Source organism: Fundulus heteroclitus, chromosome 8 (genome assembly GCF_011125445.2).
Source record: "Fundulus heteroclitus isolate FHET01 chromosome 8, MU-UCD_Fhet_4.1, whole genome shotgun sequence".
In the NCBI taxonomy this organism is placed as follows: Eukaryota; Metazoa; Chordata; class Actinopteri; order Cyprinodontiformes; family Fundulidae; genus Fundulus; species Fundulus heteroclitus.
In genome coordinates, this window is record NC_046368.1 from 19584126 (window position 1) to 19606999 (window position 22874).

General features: G+C 40.7%; 1 protein-coding gene across 2 annotated transcripts in view; it reads right to left on the reverse strand.

Moving 5' to 3' along the window:
- Positions 1-20099, reverse strand: part of LOC105930685 (potassium/sodium hyperpolarization-activated cyclic nucleotide-gated channel 1) — a 126823-nt gene extending 106724 nt beyond the window's left edge. For both annotated transcript variants that reach the window (XM_036140290.1, XM_036140291.1), the window contains exons 1-2: positions 19495-20099; positions 11722-12145 (exon numbers count right to left, since the gene is read on the reverse strand). In XM_036140290.1, the coding sequence (XP_035996183.1) occupies positions 11722-12145; positions 19495-19850 (780 nt within the window). In that variant the 5' untranslated portion in view covers positions 19851-20099. The remainder of the gene's footprint in view (positions 1-11721; positions 12146-19494) is intronic.
- Between the last annotated feature and the right edge of the window lie 2775 nt (positions 20100-22874).

The window sequence follows — 22874 nt, forward strand, 5'->3', positions numbered from 1 at the left end:
GATACTTTAATCCTATTCCTTACAATTAGTCGTGTGTGTGTTTTTCTGAGGGGGTAGGTGCATAAACTACAAGTGGAAACTTCCACATCTTAACACATTTTAATACAATAGATGAACAACGTGAACAGAAATAAGAGAAGCACAGCAGCAAAGTAGCAAAGGGCGATACAGAGAAAGAAAATACTTTCAGCTTGGGGAGATGAATGCATCATAGATAGGATTGCTGTCCCTCCTAACTCCGTGCCACTGCACGCAAGCATACACTGGAGACAGGCAGGCAGGAAGACTTGCTGCTACCACTTTGGTGCATTTACTTTATCAGGACTGCAATGTTTCAGCTGCTCTAAAGCGAGTGAGAAATCCACTTGAACCTGCACATTCCTCTCACTTTTTTCACCAGCAGGAGATGGTGCAGTAAGCATCCAGCCCCCCCCTTTTCCTTCCTCTCTGGCTCAGTCCTGACACGCTAGCGGGTTCCAGGCTTCGTCGGTTTAATAAATATCACAGAGATCTCCGGGCTAAACCATTAAAATAAAGGCTTCTGTCTCACTGAATTGGGGTTCATTAAGTTTTTTTTTATCGCTTATCTCTGCAACAGGAGTATCAGTCATGCTACTGCTGGATCGATATTTTCCAATGAGCCGTATTGAAAAAGTTCAGCCGTGCTTTTTAGCTGCTACATGCCTGTTCTTCTTGGCCACGGGGTATAAAATCCCCAGATCTGCACACACAAACACGCAGACATGCCAACAATACTCAGCCTCTCACATCACATCAAATCACTGCACATAACAGGAAACAGTTGTACGCAGACATCAGCCAGCGGCTCTGCTCCAAACGCGAAGTGAGAGTCCCGCAGTCGCTCCCATTTCTGCTACCCGCTGTCCGGCTTGTGTGTCCAATAGCTAAATACCATTTGAGGGAACGTGGTAATGAGGACAGGCTCCTTTTAATTACGTTCCTGTAAATGCCATTTGCTGCTCTCTGTGATAAATTAGCTGTGCGTTTCTTCTATACATTCATGTTGTGAAGATAAGTAGGAGACTGGTGAGGAAAAAAGGGGATCATTTGCACATCTTGACAAAAAATAAAAAGGTTTTAGCTGGATCTTACATAATTAGCTCTGTTTACTAATTACAACGCAGGGTGGACGAAAACCACGCTGCTGTCGTTGCTGCTCGTTACTGAATCCGAACTGCTTCCCGTTCTCTGTTTCCCCTCATTCTACTCTCCTTTAATCTAACACACAATTCAGCACGTCATGACTCAGCATATCCCTCTGTGTTTTTGAGGCGTGCGTGCGTGCCTGTGCACCTGTGTCTCCGCGTGGTTCTGGGACGCTGGCCCCGTGGCTCCGAGCACCTGGCACAGCCTTTACTGAGACAGGTGAAGCAAAACCACGGGACGCTGGAACGCCCGCTAATCTGCTTTAACATGAAACAAGCTGGTAATGAGATGCCATCGGCGGCGTCGTGATGCTCTTTTCTCAGGTTATGGCGCACACACCTCACAAAGCATTCGGATTCATTATCATTAGAGGGCAGATTGCCCCATTTCAAGGAGAACTGGAACGGTTAGTGCAATATTTAACCAAAGTGTGCTTGCTTCTTTGCAAAAACCTACATTATTTATTTATTTTGGCAATCCTAGTTAGACTCTTCCCCTTTTTTGCATGAAAGTATTTTTATTACATTTTTTCACAATATTGCCAGCCTCATCCTTATAAGTCATGTGCGGCACTTAAGTTATTCTAGTTTGACAACAACCTACATGTCAGGTCCTGAGCTCTGATAAAAAGGACTAGTTTCCAGACATCATCAAAATTAGCTAGACTGCAAACCACTTACTCTAAAAGTAAAGTTCACAACACACATCGGTACCGAAACAAACAGTTTTACCGCAGCTGCCGCTATCTTAGTGGGAGTTACACAAGATCAATCCTTCAACAGCACCAGGAATAGGGAAGATCCCCTCACTGCTTGCATATTTCCATCTATTCTGAGTTAATCAGAGATGAATATGTACAGAAATCTGCTTTTGAATGGGAAAGGAAAATGTTTGGCTTGATCAGTGACCGGCAAGTCAGATTGTTTTTTTTTAAAGCTTTTGCTTTTCGGGTTACAGGACCCACCTCACGCTGTGCTGACAGCACTAATCTTCAGGGCAAACATTGTTACAGAGTGAAGAAGAATCAAAGCTGGCTATTTTCAGTTCAAAAATGAACCCAGAGGAAGCACAGAGCTATAAGAAGCTTTTCATAGGATTGTACATTTTCTAGAAAAAGTCAGTCGACATGTCTGCAGGAAATTTAGCTAGAGCTCTCCTCATAAAGGAAAGGGCTAGATTAGGGATTGTTTGCTGTCTTTTGTCTCACTGTCAGGTAAGTGTCTACATTACCTATAAGAAATAGCAACAGAGATGGATGTTTAGAGTTAATTGTGCTAACCCCGCTAAACACGAATGTAAGATGCTGAAGACAGTTTAAAATGTTAATTTCATAATCCTTTTGGTTTGGCTTTATAAAACTAGTACAACCTTGCTGTACCAGTTTTATAAAGTCTAGTGACTGCTCTCTCATGAATGGCCACATGTAGCAGTAAGGCTTCCTATATCTACTTAAGGCTCTGAAAGAGAAATGAGAGTAATCTAAAATCGATACCAGCAAATAAAAGCTTTGAAAATACTGAGATTAGAAATCCACCAAAAGAATCTCTAGATTTAGCGCTTCCTAAAGCATGAACATTGAAGGAATTAGATGTCCTTCTTCAACCCAGACCCTTTTAACCCATTTGCTAATGCAGCATAAAAGTTTAAACATCATACAAGTAAATATTTATTATAATATTTTTATATTCTAATATAGATCTAATCCAAAACCAGACAGGTCTCCCTTTTATATGTCTGCATTTTGCAGATGCTTTTATCCAAAGCGACCTACAATAAGGACATAACAATGCAGTATTTCAGAGCTAAACACGCACATGATATTGAATTAAATGCTTGCATCAATATCATTCTTCAGTAACAGACTAAACCAGTACATGGCACTAAACTTCATTATGCTGCTTACCATAATAAATCCCTTTTCAGGGGTTTCTAATTAGGGACCTTTATCTGATTGGGTAGTGTGACCTTACCGTAATCACTTTTATAAACATCAATTTTAGAGCAAAAGTTACTGAAAGAGAATCTTAATTGAAATACAGCTGTCTAAAGTTCAATACTTTCAAAATGCTGTATCAGTGTTTACGATTGTTTTATAACGGCTTACTGTTTAAATTAAAAAAAATAATCTCATAATTTAGTATAAACTGATTTCTCTAAGTCACTGTCATTTACTGGAACTAAACTAAAATAAATAAACAATAGTCCTACTGAACAAATAAATGAGAGAATGAAAACTGTACATACCTTTATAAGGAGAAAAAGGTAAAACAAAAAAAAAGCAACGACAATATTCACACCCTGAAAAACAGGGAGTGAAAAGCTCTGGTGTCAGACAGCCACACAAAGGTACGGGTTATCTGAAGGCCAGTGGAAGATAGTTTAGTCTTCCTGCTCCCACACACAGTGAACTGGATACCCAGGCAAGCCTGCTCCCACTTTCAGATCAATTTACCAACTGTGAATCCGGCACCTCGGTTCTGGAGGACAGATCTGTGCCGACAGACTCTAATTAAACAGATCGCTTACTTAATGGCTAGCAGTCAACTCGAAACGTTCAGTTTAAAGCAAATTGGACAACTGGAAACACAAAAGGCTTTTCAGCAGAAAGGGTTTGTGAATAAACTGAATCAATTTTGATATTAAGTAGTCCTAAAATGAGTGTAGGTAGAAAAAGCATTAGGTTTTTTGAGAAGCAAGTGGATCTGTCAAACTTATAACAGCTCCATGGCAGTACAACACCTAAAACATAGCAGCTGGCTGCCTAACAAGCAACTATTGTACTGTCCTTTCAACCCGAATCCAAGCTCCTGTTAATTATCAGGAGTGACATAAAATAGTCCAGATTATTTGGCATTAATTATAAGATAATGATATTTAAATGATGTAAACCTGATAGAGACAAGCCCCAAAAGAATTGTAGCTGTAATTACAACTAAATGTGCTTCAACCAAATATTAAGTTGTGGTGGCAGGATACAAATACAGGCCTCGTTGTCAGATTTTTCTTCGTCCAAAATTTAAGAACAGTAATTGTCCTTGTATGTGGTGTTGTAAAAAGATAAATGTGTATAAATACTTTTGTGATCCACAATAAATACAGTCAGTGTAATTTTGAAAATGGGCTGCATAATTTCACATGCCAAAATAAACGGAGAGTCATGTTTTATAAATAAATCATATATTTTTCTTTTGCTCTAACTTCCACAGCTTACACATAATAAAAGAAAAATGTTCTGTCATTATGCAATTGCACTAGATTCGCCTGCAGGGAGTTACACTAATGTATCCAATGAAATATTTAATGAAGCATGATGGTAAGAAACAACATCTGAACAAAACACTGATCACTTCATAAACAATACATTTACAACGGATCAGATGCAACGGAAAGGCTTCAAAGATACAGACGAAGCTGAGGGCCACTGACTCTAAATCTTATTTTCCATTCAAATAGCTAAAAAAAAATCACTGAAGCTTGAACATGTAGCTGTTGTCATTATGTAATGTATTTTTGGCTTTATAGATGCTAGAGCTGCATGTTAGTTTTTGTTTTTTTTACAGTTTGGCCAGTCTAAAATATGTTGTGGAGTTAGTCTGTAGTAGCCAACAGACTAATTTTCCTTTTTATTTCTCTTCTAATCCAGTCCTGATACATGATCCGACGGTTTATAAGGCAGAAAGATAGAGCACAGAGGTTGTTGGAAGCTTCTAGAAAGGCGCCATTCTATGCAGGCATGTTGCTTAACATATACAGGGAGGGAGTTTTTAGCTAATAACAGCAAGCCTGAACACATCGCTGCAAATCGGCTCTGCTTTATCCCTTTGGAAGAAAGCAGCAGCCAAAGAGAGTTCTGTAACCTGGCTTTGGTTTTCAGAAACTCTGTTTTATTTATTAGTTTTACACTCAGCATTTTGTGTTAACATACAGCATATTCTTTTTAATCCATCAGGAAAATTGAGGGGGATGGGGGGGGGGGATATTTTTTTGTTATTCATTCATTGCAATGCCACAAAATGTTGTGGCAAATCGACCCAAAAATCTCCCATCGGTGCAGCCCATACATTTAGCAATGTACTCTGACGTATAAAATGCAGCTCTTTGAGGACTAGATTTACCGATTTCATGTTTTGTCACACAGTGCAGCGTCAGTCAAACACCGGCTGAGGTCTCAGAGAGGTTAGAGCCACCCCTGGGGGCTGCTGTTGTTGCCACAAGCCCAACCTGAGCCTTCCAGCTTGAGCTGGAATCTGGCAGCAGGCCGGGTGGCCGCGATGAGCCAGATGTGGCACTGGGAGCTCTGGGGATTTTCTACATGCAGTTTACAAATGTTATCCTTTAATTACGCGATTGCATCTTTTATTAAATACAGTAGAGCAAAATCTGCACCGAAGTAATCTATTCCTATGAATCTTGAAGGGCAAACTTATTCTACAGTAAGTAATGGTGACGTTCCCCAAAACAGGAGGCACGCAAGCACAATTTTCTCAGTTGGACACAGTTAAACTTCAGTGTTATAACTCTAAGGTCATTTGGATAATTAGCTGTGTGTCTGTGAGGGCATGAAATAATAAGAGAAACACACAGACAGAAGGTTAAAAATCCCACGAGGGCGGAGGGCGAACACGTCCTGGAAACATCCCCCCCCCCAAAATGCGGGTGAATTTAAAGATAAAACGGTAAAAATGCCACCACTTATCATTGTCATCATTACACAGGAATTCATTAAACTCGCAGACTGGTAGACCACCACACTCCAAAAAATCAAGGTGCTTTATCACTCCGAAAACAAAATACAGGCACTGCGCCGTGAAACATTGAGAATTAATGTCTTTGTTTGCCGGTCTGGATGTTGGAGGAATGAGGCCGAAACAAGGAGCTTCCGTCCTGCTGTGCAACTTAACAAAATGTTAGTGAACTCAGAGCAGCAGCAGAACAACAGATCAAAATTATCCCCTCTCTATTTTATATGTTATTGTTTCTGAGCTCCAGTGTAAAAAAAATAAATCAAACAGACTTTGGACCAGGCTTCCTTTAAAAGTAAAGTAGCTTCTGGTTAAAAAATGGCAATTATTTTACCTGAGCCCTAACTCTCACTTATAAACTATCATTTAATTATTTTATTGCTATACTTTATTAATCTTATTTTGAATACATGGTGTTCTTTTCTGCATTTTGCACAGTAATCATTTGGGGATATTTATGTTTGTTTAAGAATTGAATTGAATAGGGAGCTAGCTGTTAGCAGTAAAGACCAGAGTAAGAACACAAACACGTATCTGAATGCAGACCCTAAAGCATACATTCCACCAGAAATAAAGTCAAACTACATTCATTATACCTACAGAAGAATCATGATGCATGATAGCCTGTTTCAAACCTGAGTGAGGACAATATGAAAAATTATCGCTGACTGGTTTCAGTAGATGGAGCTCTTCAAATATGTGTTTTAAATGTTTGCAGAACAAAATTCTTTAAAATGTGTGTCCTAGCATTGCTACATCCAGTAAGTTAGCCACTCATCATGGGCAGAAACGTCATGTTAGTTTTATTAATTTTTTTAGTTTTATTTATTTATTGCCCTTTAAGAAATAATTAAACACATTTTCTTTCTTCTTTTCTGCATGAAATGACCCCAGAATAAACTGCCTTGTTTATTTTCAGGATCAAGAATTGAGCACACATGTTGGATTTTCTACAGTCCACATGTGGTCCAAATTATGAATACATGCTCAAATATGTACTTTTATACCCACTAATTTAAGGATAAATGCCCTTTAACAATTAAGCAGCTCAAAAACATGCTTTCTATAGCCATGCCAGCTGTTGATTCTGACAATATTTTTGACCACTCTACTTAGCAGAGATGGTAGAGTTTGTTTTAACTGGTTGGTTTCCTGACGTGGACCTGACGCTAAATGGCAAACACGCAAAGACGTACACATATACAGACCAAAACACAGATCAGCTGGCCACTTTGGGGTTTGATGCCTTGCCCAGGGACACATCAACACATGCCAGAAAAGGAAGCTAGAACTAAACCTATTACTTTTCAAATGCACCCAAAATCTTGTCCACAAACTTTACTATAAAGTTAAGGTTGGGGTTTAAGGATGTGCCATTGATGTTCGATTTAAGAAAATGATTTTACACAATGTATTAGGAGTTAAAGGACGTAATTTGATAACAACTGACTAACGATCGAGCGGGTCCAGGCTTTTTTAATAGGAATAAGAAGTGAATCGGGGACAACCCACGACGACTTTTCTCTGCCAATGGCACAACGAGGTGCGGAGCCATTGCTAAGCAGCGGCTTCTCCAGTTCGCGCACGACAAGGAATGTAGCCAGAACAGCATGGCATGAAAGTAAGTTGACCATTCACATAAGAACATATCGCTTACTCAAGACGTATCCATGTCAAAGAAAACAAAGAAAAGTCCCTTGAATAAGCCTTGGCTCCTCCAGAGGATTGTGCACGAGCTGGAGCAGCGTTTTTAGTCTTATAGAGGGCCTCTCGTTAGGAAAAAACAATCTGGGGCGTGGCATATCATTCAACCTAAAACATTCACCTCACTTATGGTTCGACCTGGTGCAGGATCACACACAGTTCCTTTAATTGGCATTACACTGGCACCCACCCAGGTTCACGGCTATTATAAACTGGAATCAGTTGGAACATCACCAACACCAGTTTGACTTCCTTATGGACTGAGGGGGTAAAAAAAAGAAAATCCTAATAAAATAGTCTGAGGAGGGTGCCTGTTACTTGACAACATGCAAAAGGTTTAAGGCAGGGAAGTCCAAAGGGTTTTCACTGGGGTGATTTTGTGCTGCAACTGCATTTCAGCAATGATACAAATATGCCCCAAGCGCATGTTGTGGACAGACTGAGACTTTTTCCTTTAAATGTAGCTGAAATAATAACCAACAAATAACATTTCGTGAAAATGTTCAGTGCAACACAAACAATTCATCCTTTAATAACAAGACTTTTTGCATTCTCCTTAATTTCATAGCAAAAAAAAACATATATCCAGCAACTTTGACTCAAAGCAGACTTTGATGCATCAAGATCTGCTTTAATAAACTTGTTAATCTCTGCTATAAATAGCAAGCTTTTTCAAAGAAAGAGAGACCCAAATCCTGTTCATTTTGTTGAGAATGTGTTTCATTTTTGCTTGTTTTTTTAATGAACCCAAAAGCATGTGCAAACTGGATGCCCTCCTTTTAATATGACTCAACCATTTTCTACAACATATCAGATTCCTTTATTTCTTTCCTGAAAATATTGCAGTCTTTGTTTATTGTTCAACAGGAGAACACATGAAAACAATATCCCTTGTGATTTAAATTTTAAAAAATATTATAATTTGTTGGCCCACGAGTACTTTTGTCTTCACGATTTCGGCTCACGTGACAATAAGTTTGGACACCCCTGGATTAAGAGACATTAACAATGAAACAAAATGGCCGACTCATTATATAAAGCACGACATTGTGAATGAGAAAATAAACCGAGTTCAGCTTAAATCAGAAAATATACTGAAATGTCTGGTTTGGTTTTAATTAGTAAAAAAGTCTCCGCTAATCATGCAGTAAAGACATGGGGTTGGAATCAAACCTCTCTTGTTTACGTCCTCACAGGAAGATCAGAAAAGGAGCTTCTTCCAGGCGTGTAAACAGTTCAGCGGCTTCCGAGCGGTTGGCGCCTGTTTGAATTGTCCCGTTTGAGCGTGCGCCATATTTACTGCTCGGCGTGACCTTTACGCCGCACGCTATAATTTCCCAAAGCTCTGCACATTGCGATAATTATGTGAGAGTAAATACACGGATGAATGGCTGATCAAACACAGAGAGAGCCGTGCATAAACAGCGGCAACCAGCAGCATAGATACAGGTAGGCTCTGAGAGTGCGTTGGTGATTTAACTACCCAGTCAGCTGTGGTGGATTCATGAATTGCTACTGTCAACAAGCTTCCCAGCTAATCTAATATCCTTTTTTTTTTTTTCCAATGGGTGATAGTTGAGGAAGTGTATCCAGTCAGCGGTTTTGGCGCAAGCAAATTTAACAGAACAGAGGTGCAGATTTACTAAAACAGGACAGGTAGTTACTTTAGCACACCTGCAGCTGACTGCAGACCTATTTTTAACCCACATGTCCGGCATCTATCATCTTAAGTAAAAATAAACTCCTTCTCTGTGGGTAAAAATAAAATAAAACAAAACCTATGAATATGGCTAACATAATAAAATGTTGTTGTTTTTTTGTCTCTACATCACAGGAGCGATGTGACGTTGGACAAATTTAAAGGAGCTTTTAACAAAACAACAAATCTGAATGAGGCCAGTTCTGACTGTCCGGCCTATGGGGGTGATTAAACAGCACCCATCGTTCCTCCACAGATGGAGCAGAGCGATGTGACAAAGTGAAGAAGGAGGCGGCCCACACACCACGACAGAAGAAGGAATGATGGATGAACACAGCGGACGGAGGATGACTTATTGTGGAAACTGACTGCCTGAATAACTAAGTCTATGGCTGAGCTGATCTAATGACGGCACGCTGTTTGAAGCCCATTACGATGGCGGAGGCTGGATTTGTCCCTCCATTAGTGCTCTAATCCTGATGCAGACACCTGACATGTTAGAACAGGTTGGACGTTTTCCAACACACATCTCCCGTGGATGTGGTGGCTGCCTGGAATGCGGCTCCGAAAAAGACCGTATCATAATTCTATACCACAAATCTTAAATAAACGCTCTGACATCTAAAAGGGACAAGGTGCCATAAACAGAAAAGACAAAGCACATAGATGAGAAAAACGAAGTAAAGGAGGGAGGATGGGAGACACCGGCGTGAATGAGAAGAACAGAGAGAAAAGCGGCGCTGTGAGTTCAGCTCCTCTGTTCAAGCATTATGACGTGTCCCTATATATGCTGCACTGCCAGGCTGCATGCTCACTGCAGATTTTCATTAACCTTGCTGCACCAAATATTTGCGCTCCATACTGTCTCGTCCACACAACGCTTTTACTGTCCGAAAAAGAGAACAGAATAGAAGAACATACAGTGCTTTGTAAAAGTATCCATGAGATTAATTTTCTTATCTTTTTTTTTTTTTACAAAACTGAAAAGTAGGCCCTAAAATAAGTACCCCCTAAATAAAATAAATCTAATGTAATCAAACTGACTTCATCAGTCTCACTGATGAAATTGTAAATAAAGTCTGCTTGTGTGTAATCTAATCTCAGCATGAATGCAGCTGTACCAAGATATGGCTATTCACCTAAATGGACAGGATGGGCAAGAAGAGCAGTAATAAGTGATCCAATGCTCAGATGGGACCATCTGTTGGCAGGACAACTATTGATCATGCACTTCACAACTCTGGCCTATATGGAAAAGTGGAAATAGCCCATCGGTAAAACAAAAGGCATAAGAAATCCTGTTTGTACTTTTGCAAAAGCCATGCAGGAAATCCAGCAAGGCTGTGCAGATGGGGGCTCTCACCAGATGAAATCGAAGCTGGATTATTCTGCCAAGTTGCAAAATGCTGTGTTTGGTGGAGAACTAGCAGCACAAAGAACACACCGGTAACATGGTAGGGGCAGCCTAATGTAGTCCAGATTCTTTTAAAACAGCAAAAAAAAAGCCTTTTGTTTAGCGCTAATGGGAGGCTTCAACTCGGATTCTAACTTCTGTTAGTATTGTGGTAAAAGTTGCATCATCCAACTTTTACCACAATACTTCCAAATCATCTGTCTATTGCTTCTGACTCTATTTGTTTGTTAGTTGTTGTTTTCTCTTTTTTTTTTTGGGGGGGGGGTTACCCAAAATGCTGTTAAAACTATTTAGGTGTGGCATTTTCTTCAATATCTTTGTAATTAAGTGTTGTCTGGCATCCTTACAAGAAGTTTTTAATTGAACAACTCAGTCACGAAACAGTGCAGCTCTAACACTCCTTTATGTCTTACTTCCAACAAATAGGAGTCCCCAATGTAGATGCAACGGGACTTCTTGAATCTTGAAGCAGACGCCTTCATATTATGAGCAAAATCACGGTGACCAGATAGCTCTGTGCAAGAGAGACCTTGCTTAGACAAGCAATCCTGTGGCGTTATAGCATCGTGAGACTTCTGGTGTCCAACTAAGAAGACCGTGAGACCGTATTTAAAGTAGGCATTGGCAGGAATGACATTCTCACAAAAGACTTTGTGAAACCTTGGCGTACCTTGATACCTGGAACAAATCCATCCCTAACTACAAGTGATTTTGTCACAACATTTTAAATCCATCTACTAAATGAAACACTTTGGCCTAGGGAAGAACTATCTTTCAGTCTGTATATGGAAGTGCTTGTCAACAGTGAGTGATGGTGCCTTTGAATCGTATTTAGTCAGTTATGCCTGCATAGAAAAGCTTTATAGGTGGCATCAGATTGTTAAAGCTATACAGGCAGTATACGATCCAGCTCACAACCCCAAATATACACAGAATACTCCCCAAACAGTTTTTCTTCTTCCTAATCTATATGCAAAGGACAACCATATACACACCTCCTCCCACTGATGTATGTATCTGATGAGCCGGGACAATCTCAACAGACGCAGCAGGCTGAGGATCTTGGTGAAGCGAACGATTCGCAGGGCACGTGCAGTTTTATATACCTCCGAGTCAAAGCCTTTCTCCACTATTAAAAAGATATAATCCACCGGGATGGAGGAGAGGAAGTCCACCACAAACCAGCTCTTCAGGTAATTCATCTTGATGACCTTGGGGTCGAGGATGATCTCGGAGCTCTCCTCGTTGACGATCCCTGTTCTGAAGTTCATGACCAGGTCCACCAAGAAGATGGTGTCCGAAGCCACGTTGAAGACCAGCCAGGTGGTGGTGGTCTGCTCTGAGAAGAAGGTTATTCCCACAGGAATGATGATTAGATTCCCCATCATCATGATGAGCATTATCAAGTCCCAGTAGAACCTGCAAGAGCAATACATGCAAATTAGCAAAGCAATAAAAAAGGCAGGCTTCGGCCAGTTGACATAACGAAAACAATCAACAAGAGAGATTGTCATGCAATCTGAATATTTCTTGTACGTTTCTGATGGTTTTTGCAGGACTTTTTTTTAAAGTACTGGATGATTTTCAGTGGATAATTTAAGACCATGGCTTTTATTTTAATTCGTGAACCCGTAGAAAACATGAGGCTCCTAACTAGAGTTATTGCAAGATCTCCAAGGCTAAAAGTTAGCCATGATTCAAGGACAGCGTGTTATCTACTGCCTCCACTTACTGTCTCTTTTCAGGGCTCTTTGGACTGAGACCCTCTCATACTTCACAGCCCAGTTAATGTCCCTGCGCTCTGCCTTGCCGTGCAAAAAAAAGGAAAAAAAAAGAAAAGGAAAGAGGCAGGAGTGATTCATCAGTTCCCATGCTCTGTTCACCAAGCATCCCAGGCCCCAGCAAAGGCTGAGCGACCACAAAATGAAAATAGATGCTTTCAGGAATCCTATCTCCTTCTAAAACCTCCCTACTGACGCCATCCTTGCTCTCTTCTGTCCCTGCCTCGCTGCCCACTCGCTGACGTTACCAAAGGTGGAAATGGACTTGCTGGCTGCTTGGCAGGCTGCCTATAAGACGGGAGGACCAGCTACACTGTAATGGATCTGTGTGAATAAATTAAACCAAGGCCCTTGGTTTTATAAATAATCCACAGATCATGTGTCCGATAATTGTCTTCACTTAGACTGAAAACTGGTTTTCGAGGTGGCTAATAAAACCCATTGGAGGTATTTTTACACCAGCAGCAGATGTTGAGCTCAGTACTGAATGCTTAAGGACAATACTTGATGCACTAGGGATTGTTTTGGGTGCTTTATATTCCTCTCAAGAGTGCATCATTTCAAGATATGAATACAATCAAGGCAGTAAGAGTCATTATTGAGACATTCGAAGCCTTGAGAGTGAAAAGGGTAGTTTAGTTCAGTAGCTTGATTTCAACTACTAAAATACGGCCTGGTCAGACTGACTTTATTCAATACAAAGCTTGTCAATGTGGGCTGGCTCAGACTCCCCGGAAGATGGGAGTTTACGATGCATCGCTCTTTACCCATAACGCAGCAGCCCTTTTCTGTAACCATAACATTCAAGATGGCAGCCGCAACGCAGCGATGTTTTAACAATGCTGTTTATTATGTCCTGTATGAGCTGGATATATCTTTAAAAACTCAACAACTGGCTGTTCAAAGAGCTAAAACAGAGCGTGTCGCTTGGAGTTTGCGTCACATAAGTAGTTATCTGATTGGTTCTACTCCGTCTCTGCTGACCCTGTTAGTCCCGGCTCTACCGGCGGCTTTCCAGACTGATATGCCCTGTTTACAGCTTGAGTCAGTCTATGTGGCCAGGTTCACTAAAATATGCTGAGCCTTTATAAAGTTGTTCACACTCTGAGAACTTTTCCCATTTTTGTTGCAACCATAATTTATCCTGCACAAAGTTAGGGACAATTGTGTAGAATAAAAACTTAATGTGGTCTCCAACATTTTTCGCAGACAAAGATCTGAAAAGTGTTGCAAGCATTTGTATTTGTTTGCCAGAGTTTATACTTTGTAGAGTTACCTTTTGCTGCAATTGCAGCTGTAAGTATTTTTGGTTATGTCTCAATCATCTTTGAACATCTAAAAACTAAACTTTTTTTTCCTCTTTTTATAGGATCACACCAACTCCAGCTCAGACAGACTGGATTGACTGCATTTGTGTTCAACGATTGAATGTTTTGCCACATATTTTAAATTAGATCTAGACCTTCACTGGGCTGTTCTTGCACATAAACAAGGTTTGATCCAAACCTTTCCACTGTAGCGCTGGCTCTATATTTATTATTACTGTCTTGCTGGAAGTCTCAAGTTTCTGCCTATCTTTACCAGACCGTTTCACAGATTGTCCCATCTTTAGCTCCGTTCATCTTCCATGTCAGCTCTTGTTGTGTTTAATGTTAACCAGGACATTGTTTTTGTCACATCTCCATAAAAGCCAGATTTATGGAGTACAAAACTAAACATTATCCTCTCTACAGACTCTCTCACCTGAGATGTGGATCTCTGTAGCTCCTCTTGAGTTACTATGGACCTCTTTACTGCTTAATTTTCTCCACGTCTGGCTTGTAAAAGTTAGGTCTTATACTGTGATTAAACTATTGGACTTTATGAAGTTCTATGCCATTAGCTCTTTGTTTGGCAAAGGTTTGCTTATCGTATTTCATTTCCGTGTTTTACGCTATTTGTTAGTAAATGAAGCGCGTTTGTGTATATTTGCTTAAACAAGACCCTGTGATCTGAAGTACGATATTGCACATGCACACAATGAGTAAACAAGGAGAAGTATTGGAGCAGAGCAAGTCAGCAACATCCAGCAGAGTTGCGAGAAGAAAGAGGTGACCCTAACCCTGTAGATCAGCTGTCACTTTACTGCGAGACATTGCAGCACGGTCTACTGACTTTTACAGTAACTGTGTCCATTGTCGCCCTCTTGCGACAGTACTGCCGGCAGATGGCACAACAATTTTTGTCTGCAAAATTATTTTCAGGTTCAAAAAGGACAAGTAAACACTATAAGGACGAACACTTGACATTTACGGTTTTATTTAAAGGCAAATATATGTTTTTTTGTCTTTTTTGAATGGTCATAATACATCATTAGGCCCCTGAACAAGTCGTTTGAAGACACTAGTTAGCAAATGATTTTATTAAGGTATATTATACTTAAAAGGGGGACCTGGATTCTAGTGTATGCTGGCTTTCCAGATACTTGTAAAAATCTTTTAAAACCAATGTATCCCTTTCGTCTCGCTTGAGTATTATGTCCTAGTACTATGGGAGTATAAAGTCACACAATGTGAAAAGTTTCAATACATTTGCAGGGCACTGCATATGGGGCATGACTGCAATTTTTTATTTAATGTGAAACTGCAGTGAAATCATCTGCTATGATTCATCTTTGCGGTTTCCAGAGACACTGAGAATGATAACATTTATAAGGGGGGGTGGGGGTGAGGGTCAAGATGAAAATGAAATGAGTAAAGAGATCATCCAAGCCCGTGGTAATAGCAAAGAGCCCTATTAGAGCAAAATAAGTCATAACACAAACAGCAGCTCAAAAGGTTAAGCTTCAAGTCAAGGAAATCTTGGACATTTTCCACTCGTATCATCATAATGAAAAGAACTGCCCACATCTTTACATATTTTTATCTCTATCATGACTAGTTTTTTGATGGTAATCATACCGCGCATGGCCTTCAAGACACCCACTTGGATGACAGAAACAGTTTTTTTTTCTTCCAAATGTTTCATCCAGAATCAAGCATTTTAGATGATATTTCATAACGATGTGTGAAGTTGGAGATTGTTGTGGACAGAGTGACAAAACGGCAACAAGAACAGTAGTTTTATAACCACATCCATGGTTTCAGTCATTGGCTTAAGCTCATGGATTAATGCTCCATTTCTCAGAGCGGATCTGGCCCCAGTTAAACCAGTAGCCATGCACAGAGCTGTAACGAGCGGTGCATTCAGCCTCTAATTCGGCCCCTGCTTCAGATTCAGTGCGTCAAGCAACGGGCAGTGTGCATTATTCAAGCAGTGCTCTCCTGTGCAGCACCAGCTTTGCAGTCAGTCACCTCCAGATGAGCTGCACACTCTTCTTCCCAAGCCTCACACTGCAAATCACCCCGAACATCGAGACAAGTCGCTTTTGTCATTGATTTACATGAGAGACAGTAGCAAGACTCTGCAGTAACACTGCGACGGTCATTCCTCCATCAATTCAATATCTACTGTGTGGTAGTAAATGAAATGAGTATGAACGACAACTGAATATATATATATATATATATATATATATATATATATATATATATATATATATATATATATTAAGAAACAAAAACAAACAAATAAATAAATGAAACCAAATGTCCTTGCACACAGCAAGGGGCTTAAAGTTTTAAAAGACATGAACTTCAAACTAAAATTTCCAGGAAGAGGGATTCAGTAGTGGAACTAATCCTGCTTTAAATCAAGCCAGCACTTTTTCTTCCCGTAGATTTCCTCTTTTACAACAAGTGATCCATCATAATCAGTGCCCGGCCAATCCTGCCAAGCAACAGAGGGAACCCCACATGATCTTAGTCAGCATAGGCTGGTCCAATCCAGTCTGCAATATAACAGGTAAATCCCCTAACATAAAGTCACAGAGTAATGAAAATACCACAATTTGTGGTGTACAAACACAACAATGCAACATATTAAAGACAAATGCACCAATCAATTTGGCATATCATGGAATCGTCAATTTTTTTCCTTGAATTTCAGTACATGGTCTCTACTTTTGATTTTGCCTTAAATCAGCTTTGATTGGTGATTGTGCTTATGTCAACAGGAACGTCAACAAAAACTTTCATGCACTATCTTGGGGTTTAATAAAGTTCAGATAAAGGCTAGGAGCAAGTGCTTTGATGTGTTAATGAGAATAACATTTTAACTTTTATCCTTTATTTTGTGACAAATTTAAAATTACTGGAAAACTGGAAATTCCTGTCAGCCAGGAAAAGCCTGATCAGTATGTTTCTAATTAAGAAAAATATAGGAAACTAGCAAACTGCCCCTTTAAAGCAGAATGTGGCAGAGAGTCCAACAAAACATGATAGGTCAACGTAGCCAGGCATGAGGCCTAAAATAATCCATAAATAATAAATATTACTAACCTGCCATTAATCTTTAAGCAGGTAGTGTGCACAAAGAATATATTGCATATTGAGTTTCAAACACTCCCACAGAGTGACAAACCAACATCAGTGGCGTAATCGTGTGCTGCTTTTTTTATGTAAGACATATCTTTGACTTTGGTCATACAACACCACACTAACTATTTAACTATTAACTAGAATAAAAATGTAGCTCAGTCACCTGGAATACACTCTACCACTTTCAGGACTGTCTCTGAGGGGTAGCATTATTGTGTCTTTACAATGACTAAACAGAAAGGATTCCTTCTGTCTGATCCCGCTTTGGAAAATGTCATGAGAGGATAACCTGAGGGCTGTCTTCACCAGCCTGAGTATGAGAAACATTTTCCAGTTGCAGAAAAAAAAAAGTAAGAAGTCAGTCTGGCCTTTTTGCTATGACATTTTCTGTGTGTGCATGTGTGTGTGTGTGTGTGTTCACAAACAAAATCAGCTTTAACAAAATACTTGGCTCAGACACAGCCCATAATTTCTACAAAATGAAAAAGGAAGTATGGATTACACCCCACTGTTCATGCCGTGCCTTTTGGCCACCTTTAACAGGGGTCAGTCTTCTTACGCAATTGTTTTCCGATTCTACTAAGCTCATCGAGTGTTGTGTATCGTTAATCCTTGCCCATCATCGTTGCACATCTGTGTGTCCACAAGGGCATCTGCCTATGGCCGTGTCTGTGCGTTTGACCATACCTTCCTTCAAGTGTTTAATACAGAGATGTTCCAAAGTGTCTGTTACGTGCAAAGTGTCTAATTGTTGCACTGTATATAAGACCAACATCTCAGGGCTATGCCCTGGTGGATTCTACTTTGAAAATTATAGCCTTGAGTAGAACAAAAAAAAATAGTTTTTTTCACATTTATATCTGTTAGAGGAGCCAGCCTTCTGTCGACTGCCAGTTACAGACATACTGTTCATAGCAGGTAAACTGTAGTTTGAAAAGATGCCAACAGTGTCACCTTATTAGTAGTGATGGATGACAACTTGTTTAACTACTCCAGCAATTTCTCATTAAATAGATTTTAACCCAGTACGATGAACGTTTCTGAACCTGCAACTTTTTAAAATCTCAGTCTAACTTGTCATCCACAACCTGCAGTGCACGGCACAGTGCAATCATAAAAGGTATAGGAAAATGAAATGTTCCTGGCTTTCAACCTGAGAACGAGTGGCCCTTACATCAGCAGCAGCATGCAGAGTGCTGCATCACAGTCCTCCCTCCATGCTCAGGACCACGGACAGCGCTCTGATTGAGGCAAAGGGAGGGAGCAACAGGGACGCCTGTCTTCGTGCCAAAAGGCCACTGGTGCAAAGGCTGGACCAGACGAGATGTCTAATTGGTCAAGAAGTGAACTGTAAACATGTAAACATGCAGCATGTGTGTAACTGGTCCTTCCTGTGTATGGTGTGGTTGGTGCTGAAAACGTAAAACCAAGTGTCCAGCCTCCTATGCTACACATCCTGTTATTTAGCATTATTATTTTGTCATTAAGAATTGTAGTTTCTCCATAGTACAATCACATTATGGGGCAACCAATATATGCAAATTAGAAAATTGTGCAAATATGTCCCTTTTAGAAGGAGTTATAACATGTTTTTATAATGCAGTCGACACATTCCCTCAGGACAGCCGCGGGAACACATCTCCAACAGATTCAGTTACATCAGATGGTTTAGAGATCAGCTTTTGAGCAAACATTTGTGTATGGTTTGCCGCCTTCAACTACAATACCAACATATAAAAAAAATAAGAACAAAGAACAAATACCAAATTTAATGTTATGAAGAAAAAAAATGAAACCCTGGCTTAACATGTGGTAGATTCTGGAGTGAAAACCAAATATGTATTTAATTTTGGGTGTGCAGATCAAATAGAGTTCATGTCCAACATAACTCCGATTAGGCTGTGAGACTTTGTAGAGATGTTCTGCCTTAGTATGTTAAAAAAAAATTGAGATTATAGCGGAAGCAACTCAAATATAGCCTTACACCACCCTTTAATTTTCCTAAATTTATTCAACATGGCAGTTTTTGCTTCTTCTTCCTTATCCCCCCACTGCGTGATTTTTGCCGCGTTCTGTGCATTCTCCCCTGCTCGCAGGCCCTTCGCTTTACCGCCGCCTACAATGAAATGTTTACTACCGTGATGGTGCAGAGGCATTGTCACGTTGTGCCCAGGTGAAGTCGCCCCTTCAGAGAGCGCAATATGTCGCACAGTTTGTGTGAAACAGACAGAAAATCTGAGCTGTGACAGTGTTTGCATATCCTGACATTCAGCATTCTTTTCCCAAGGACACGCCATCTATATATGCATTTAGTCGTATTTCGTGTTAATTATGATTTCTTCCCCCCCTTAATATGCCGCAATCAAACAGCCCTGGAGCAGATCGGAGCCTCTCTGCCCGCAGATTGCTTACATGCAGAGGTAGATTAGTGGATGCGCTTAGGGCTGTGTGAGGCTATTCCAGACCCTTAGGGTGACGGAGGGGATGCATTCAGAGGGAGGGGTGAGCAGGTGTCTGTTCCAGTCCTTACCTAAAATCGCTATATGGGTGAATGATCCAGTATCCGGCCGTCTGGACCCTCTCTTGCTCTTTTTCCACGGCTTTCTGACTGCCGAACATACGCAAGGAGAACTTATTGACTCCGGGCTGCATCATCGCCCCGAATTGCCTCTGCATAAAACCATGCTGCCTGGACGCCCCGTCCAGATCGTCAAAGCCGACCATGGCCTCTTCCCTCTCCCCCTTGAAGCCCACGGAGTTGCCATGGTCCTTCGTGTTCTGGCTCCCCGTGTTATTTTTCTGTATCGAGTCTTGCCGCTGAAAAACATTATTCCCATCCGCCTTCTCCTCCTTGTTGCTGGAGAACGAATTGGATTTGTCTTCCATGGTGCTCAGAGTTTGCCCGTTGTTCTCTGTGGACAGAGCGCTCCGCCGCCTGCTCGCGAGAGAGGACCCGCCGTGGGCTCTGCTGGTTCTTCTCGGTGTCCTTCAAACTGTTCGGCCTCTCTCGTCTTCAAATGCGAGTGCTGCAAACTGAGACGGAGTGCACGGGAGCCCGGTGGATCAGGTTTCTTGGGTTACCGCCATCTACCGACGGGCCCGGCTCCTGCCGTGCAGCGCCTGTGCCTCATCCCTCACTCCGCACGGCACTGCGGTTTAGCTGGCACATGCTCCTGCACCTTATTTACATAATTGCTGGAGGCGATATGTGGCCCGTGAGATCCCTCTGTCCTTCTCTCTGGACGTCCGTCATATTTTTTTTGTTGTTGATTTATTTATTTATTCCGCTTTGACTTGGCTGTCAGAAGTTGGGTGTTGTTCTGATGCATACAATACATTCAAGCACGATTAAAAAGTCTAATCAACTCCCAGTCACATTCTTCAGCTGGGTGATATGTGGAAAACAATACTTTAATTAATGTGTTGCATATGCATAAGCCCCCCTCCCCTCCCCCCGCCCCTTCACAATCTAGCCTAATTGTGAAGCAAAATACAACATGTTTTATTTCTTTTTAGACATATATATGTCTGGAAATGTGTGTTGTAGATCTGTAACAGCTGTAGGGCTTACGTTTTTGCCAATTCTTCCTTGATCAACAATCAAAGTTCAGCCAAATTCACTGTGAAGCTGATGAACATCTCCAGCGGCATGATGCTGCCATCTCCATGTTCGGAGTAGGGCTGCATAATAATTTGGCACAACAAATATTAGTTTGCTTAATAGTCATGTTGCTCAGGACTTTTTCCAATGCAGTTAATAATTGGCTATGTAACTGACTTTGAATCTATCTGCGCAAAATCAATCAATCGTCAATACCACGTCTATATATCCATGTATATAAGAGCCTTTGCATGCTTGAATCAGCACAGTATAAAGAACCTGAGTTGGGCTAACTTTAATTATTGGTTATCAAGTGAATTCCCATTTTCCAATCCAATATAGTATTTATCATGTGGGATGGAGTCACACTACAAATGCCCACACCTGACACATGTAGTAATGCTCAATACACCATAGGTCACAAGAGTGTTGCAAGCACAGATTAAAATAAAAGCTGTGAGGGAAATCAGTGTTTATCCTAAGTAATGTAATTTTAATATATGCCTATAAAAAAGCACTCACATGAATTACTGATATTTTGCAGCCCCAGCTCAGGGTGATGTGCAATGTTTGTGGGCTATCAAGTTAAATTTTGGAAATTTCTGATCAGAACTGGGGGGTTTTCTCACATGCTTGCTAAGTCCGCTGCATGGGTTGTAGCAAGCTCAAGGTTGTTGATAGATTCACCTACCTGAGCTGTAACTCTCTGCAACCCCTCCAGAGTTATCATAGGCCTCCTGCCGATTTCTCTGATTGTTGCTCACCCTGCTCTGTGCATCAGTTTAGTTGGATGATCATGTGTTGGTAGGTTTGCAGTTGTGCCGAGCTCTTTTCTTTTGTCAGTTGTCTTCCTGATGCTCTTTGTTCTCTAACAAACCTCTGGAGCCTTCTCAGAACAGCTGTATTTATACAGAGACTATATAACACACAGGTGGACTCTCTTTGATGGACTCTAGTTCGGTTTAAACGTTTCAAGGAATCAGAAGTTATCACAGATGGAGACACATGTCTACGTCTATGTGAAGATGGAGACATGTAACTTTTCACATATTATACAAATACACTATGGTTCACCAGTGCCAAAGGCACATAACTAATGTTTGTTTGCTTGAATACTCATTTCTGCTCAGGTTTAGTTCCATTTATTCTGTGTGAAGTTAAAGTCAATAAGGGAATTAGTTTTCTGAAAACTGATACTAACGTTATTTGTGAGCTTATTCAGAGATGTGACAATTCTACACAAAGCCTCACGTTCTAAAAAATGAAGGATCCTGGCTTCTATTCTGTTTTCTGGCCAGCAGGGAGCAAGCAGAAAAATGAGAGGTTTAGGATCCTTTCATTTAACTAAATTTCAGGAGATTTGTCTTGGTAAAAGCATGCATGAAAATAACAGGTGAGTAAGGGAGGGAAAAGTAAAATAGACAATATGTAAAAAGTGAAATAAGATGTTAGTTATGGCGGAAAATCTAGTAAGTAGAAATAAAATTTAACCAGTGAAATATCGTACTATAGAGTCAGGGACAAAGAATGTACTTTCCTTGTCGGTTTTAGAGACTTGGTCCATATATGATCTGGTCTAAACTAGGTTCTTAAATTACATTAATCCAATTAAATTACATATTCCAAACTCGTTCTTGTTGTCTTCCGCTTATCTGGGACCGGGTCACAAGGGCAGCCAATTTCAGTAGGACGCCCGGACTTCCCACAGTCCAGATGCCTCCTACAGCTAATATGGGAGGAACCCAAGATGTTCCCAGACCACACGGGAGACTGAGTCTCTCCAGTGTTTTCAGGGATGGATGTCTCCCTCTGGAGGTGTTCCAGGATGACCAGGGGGCTTTCAGAAAAATGCCCAAGCCACCTTAGCAAACTCTTTTGAAGTGGAGGATGTGGTAGCTCTACTCCAAGCCCCTTCGGGAGGGTTGAGCTCCTCATCCTACATCTACGTGCCCGGCCAACCTGCAGAAGAAGCTCATTTCAGCTGCATCTATCCAGGATCTTATTTTTTGGTCATGACCCAAATTTAATGACCATAGGTGAGGGTAGGAACATATAACAAGGTCTGTATGCAAAGTGCCTGCTTCCTAAAATGGAAAGATGGTGGCGAAATTTAAAATATCCCTGTGACATACTCCCAGAATACTCCCAAAAGGGGTGGATTTTAATTTGTACCGTGATTCTACCTCATGGACACAAAATACAAATTATTTTTCTTGTGCTACATACTGACATGAATTGTTAGCAACAGCATATCACCGTTTTGTGTAAAGAGTGCCACAGCTCTGGGTAGATAAAAGAAAAACGTGTAG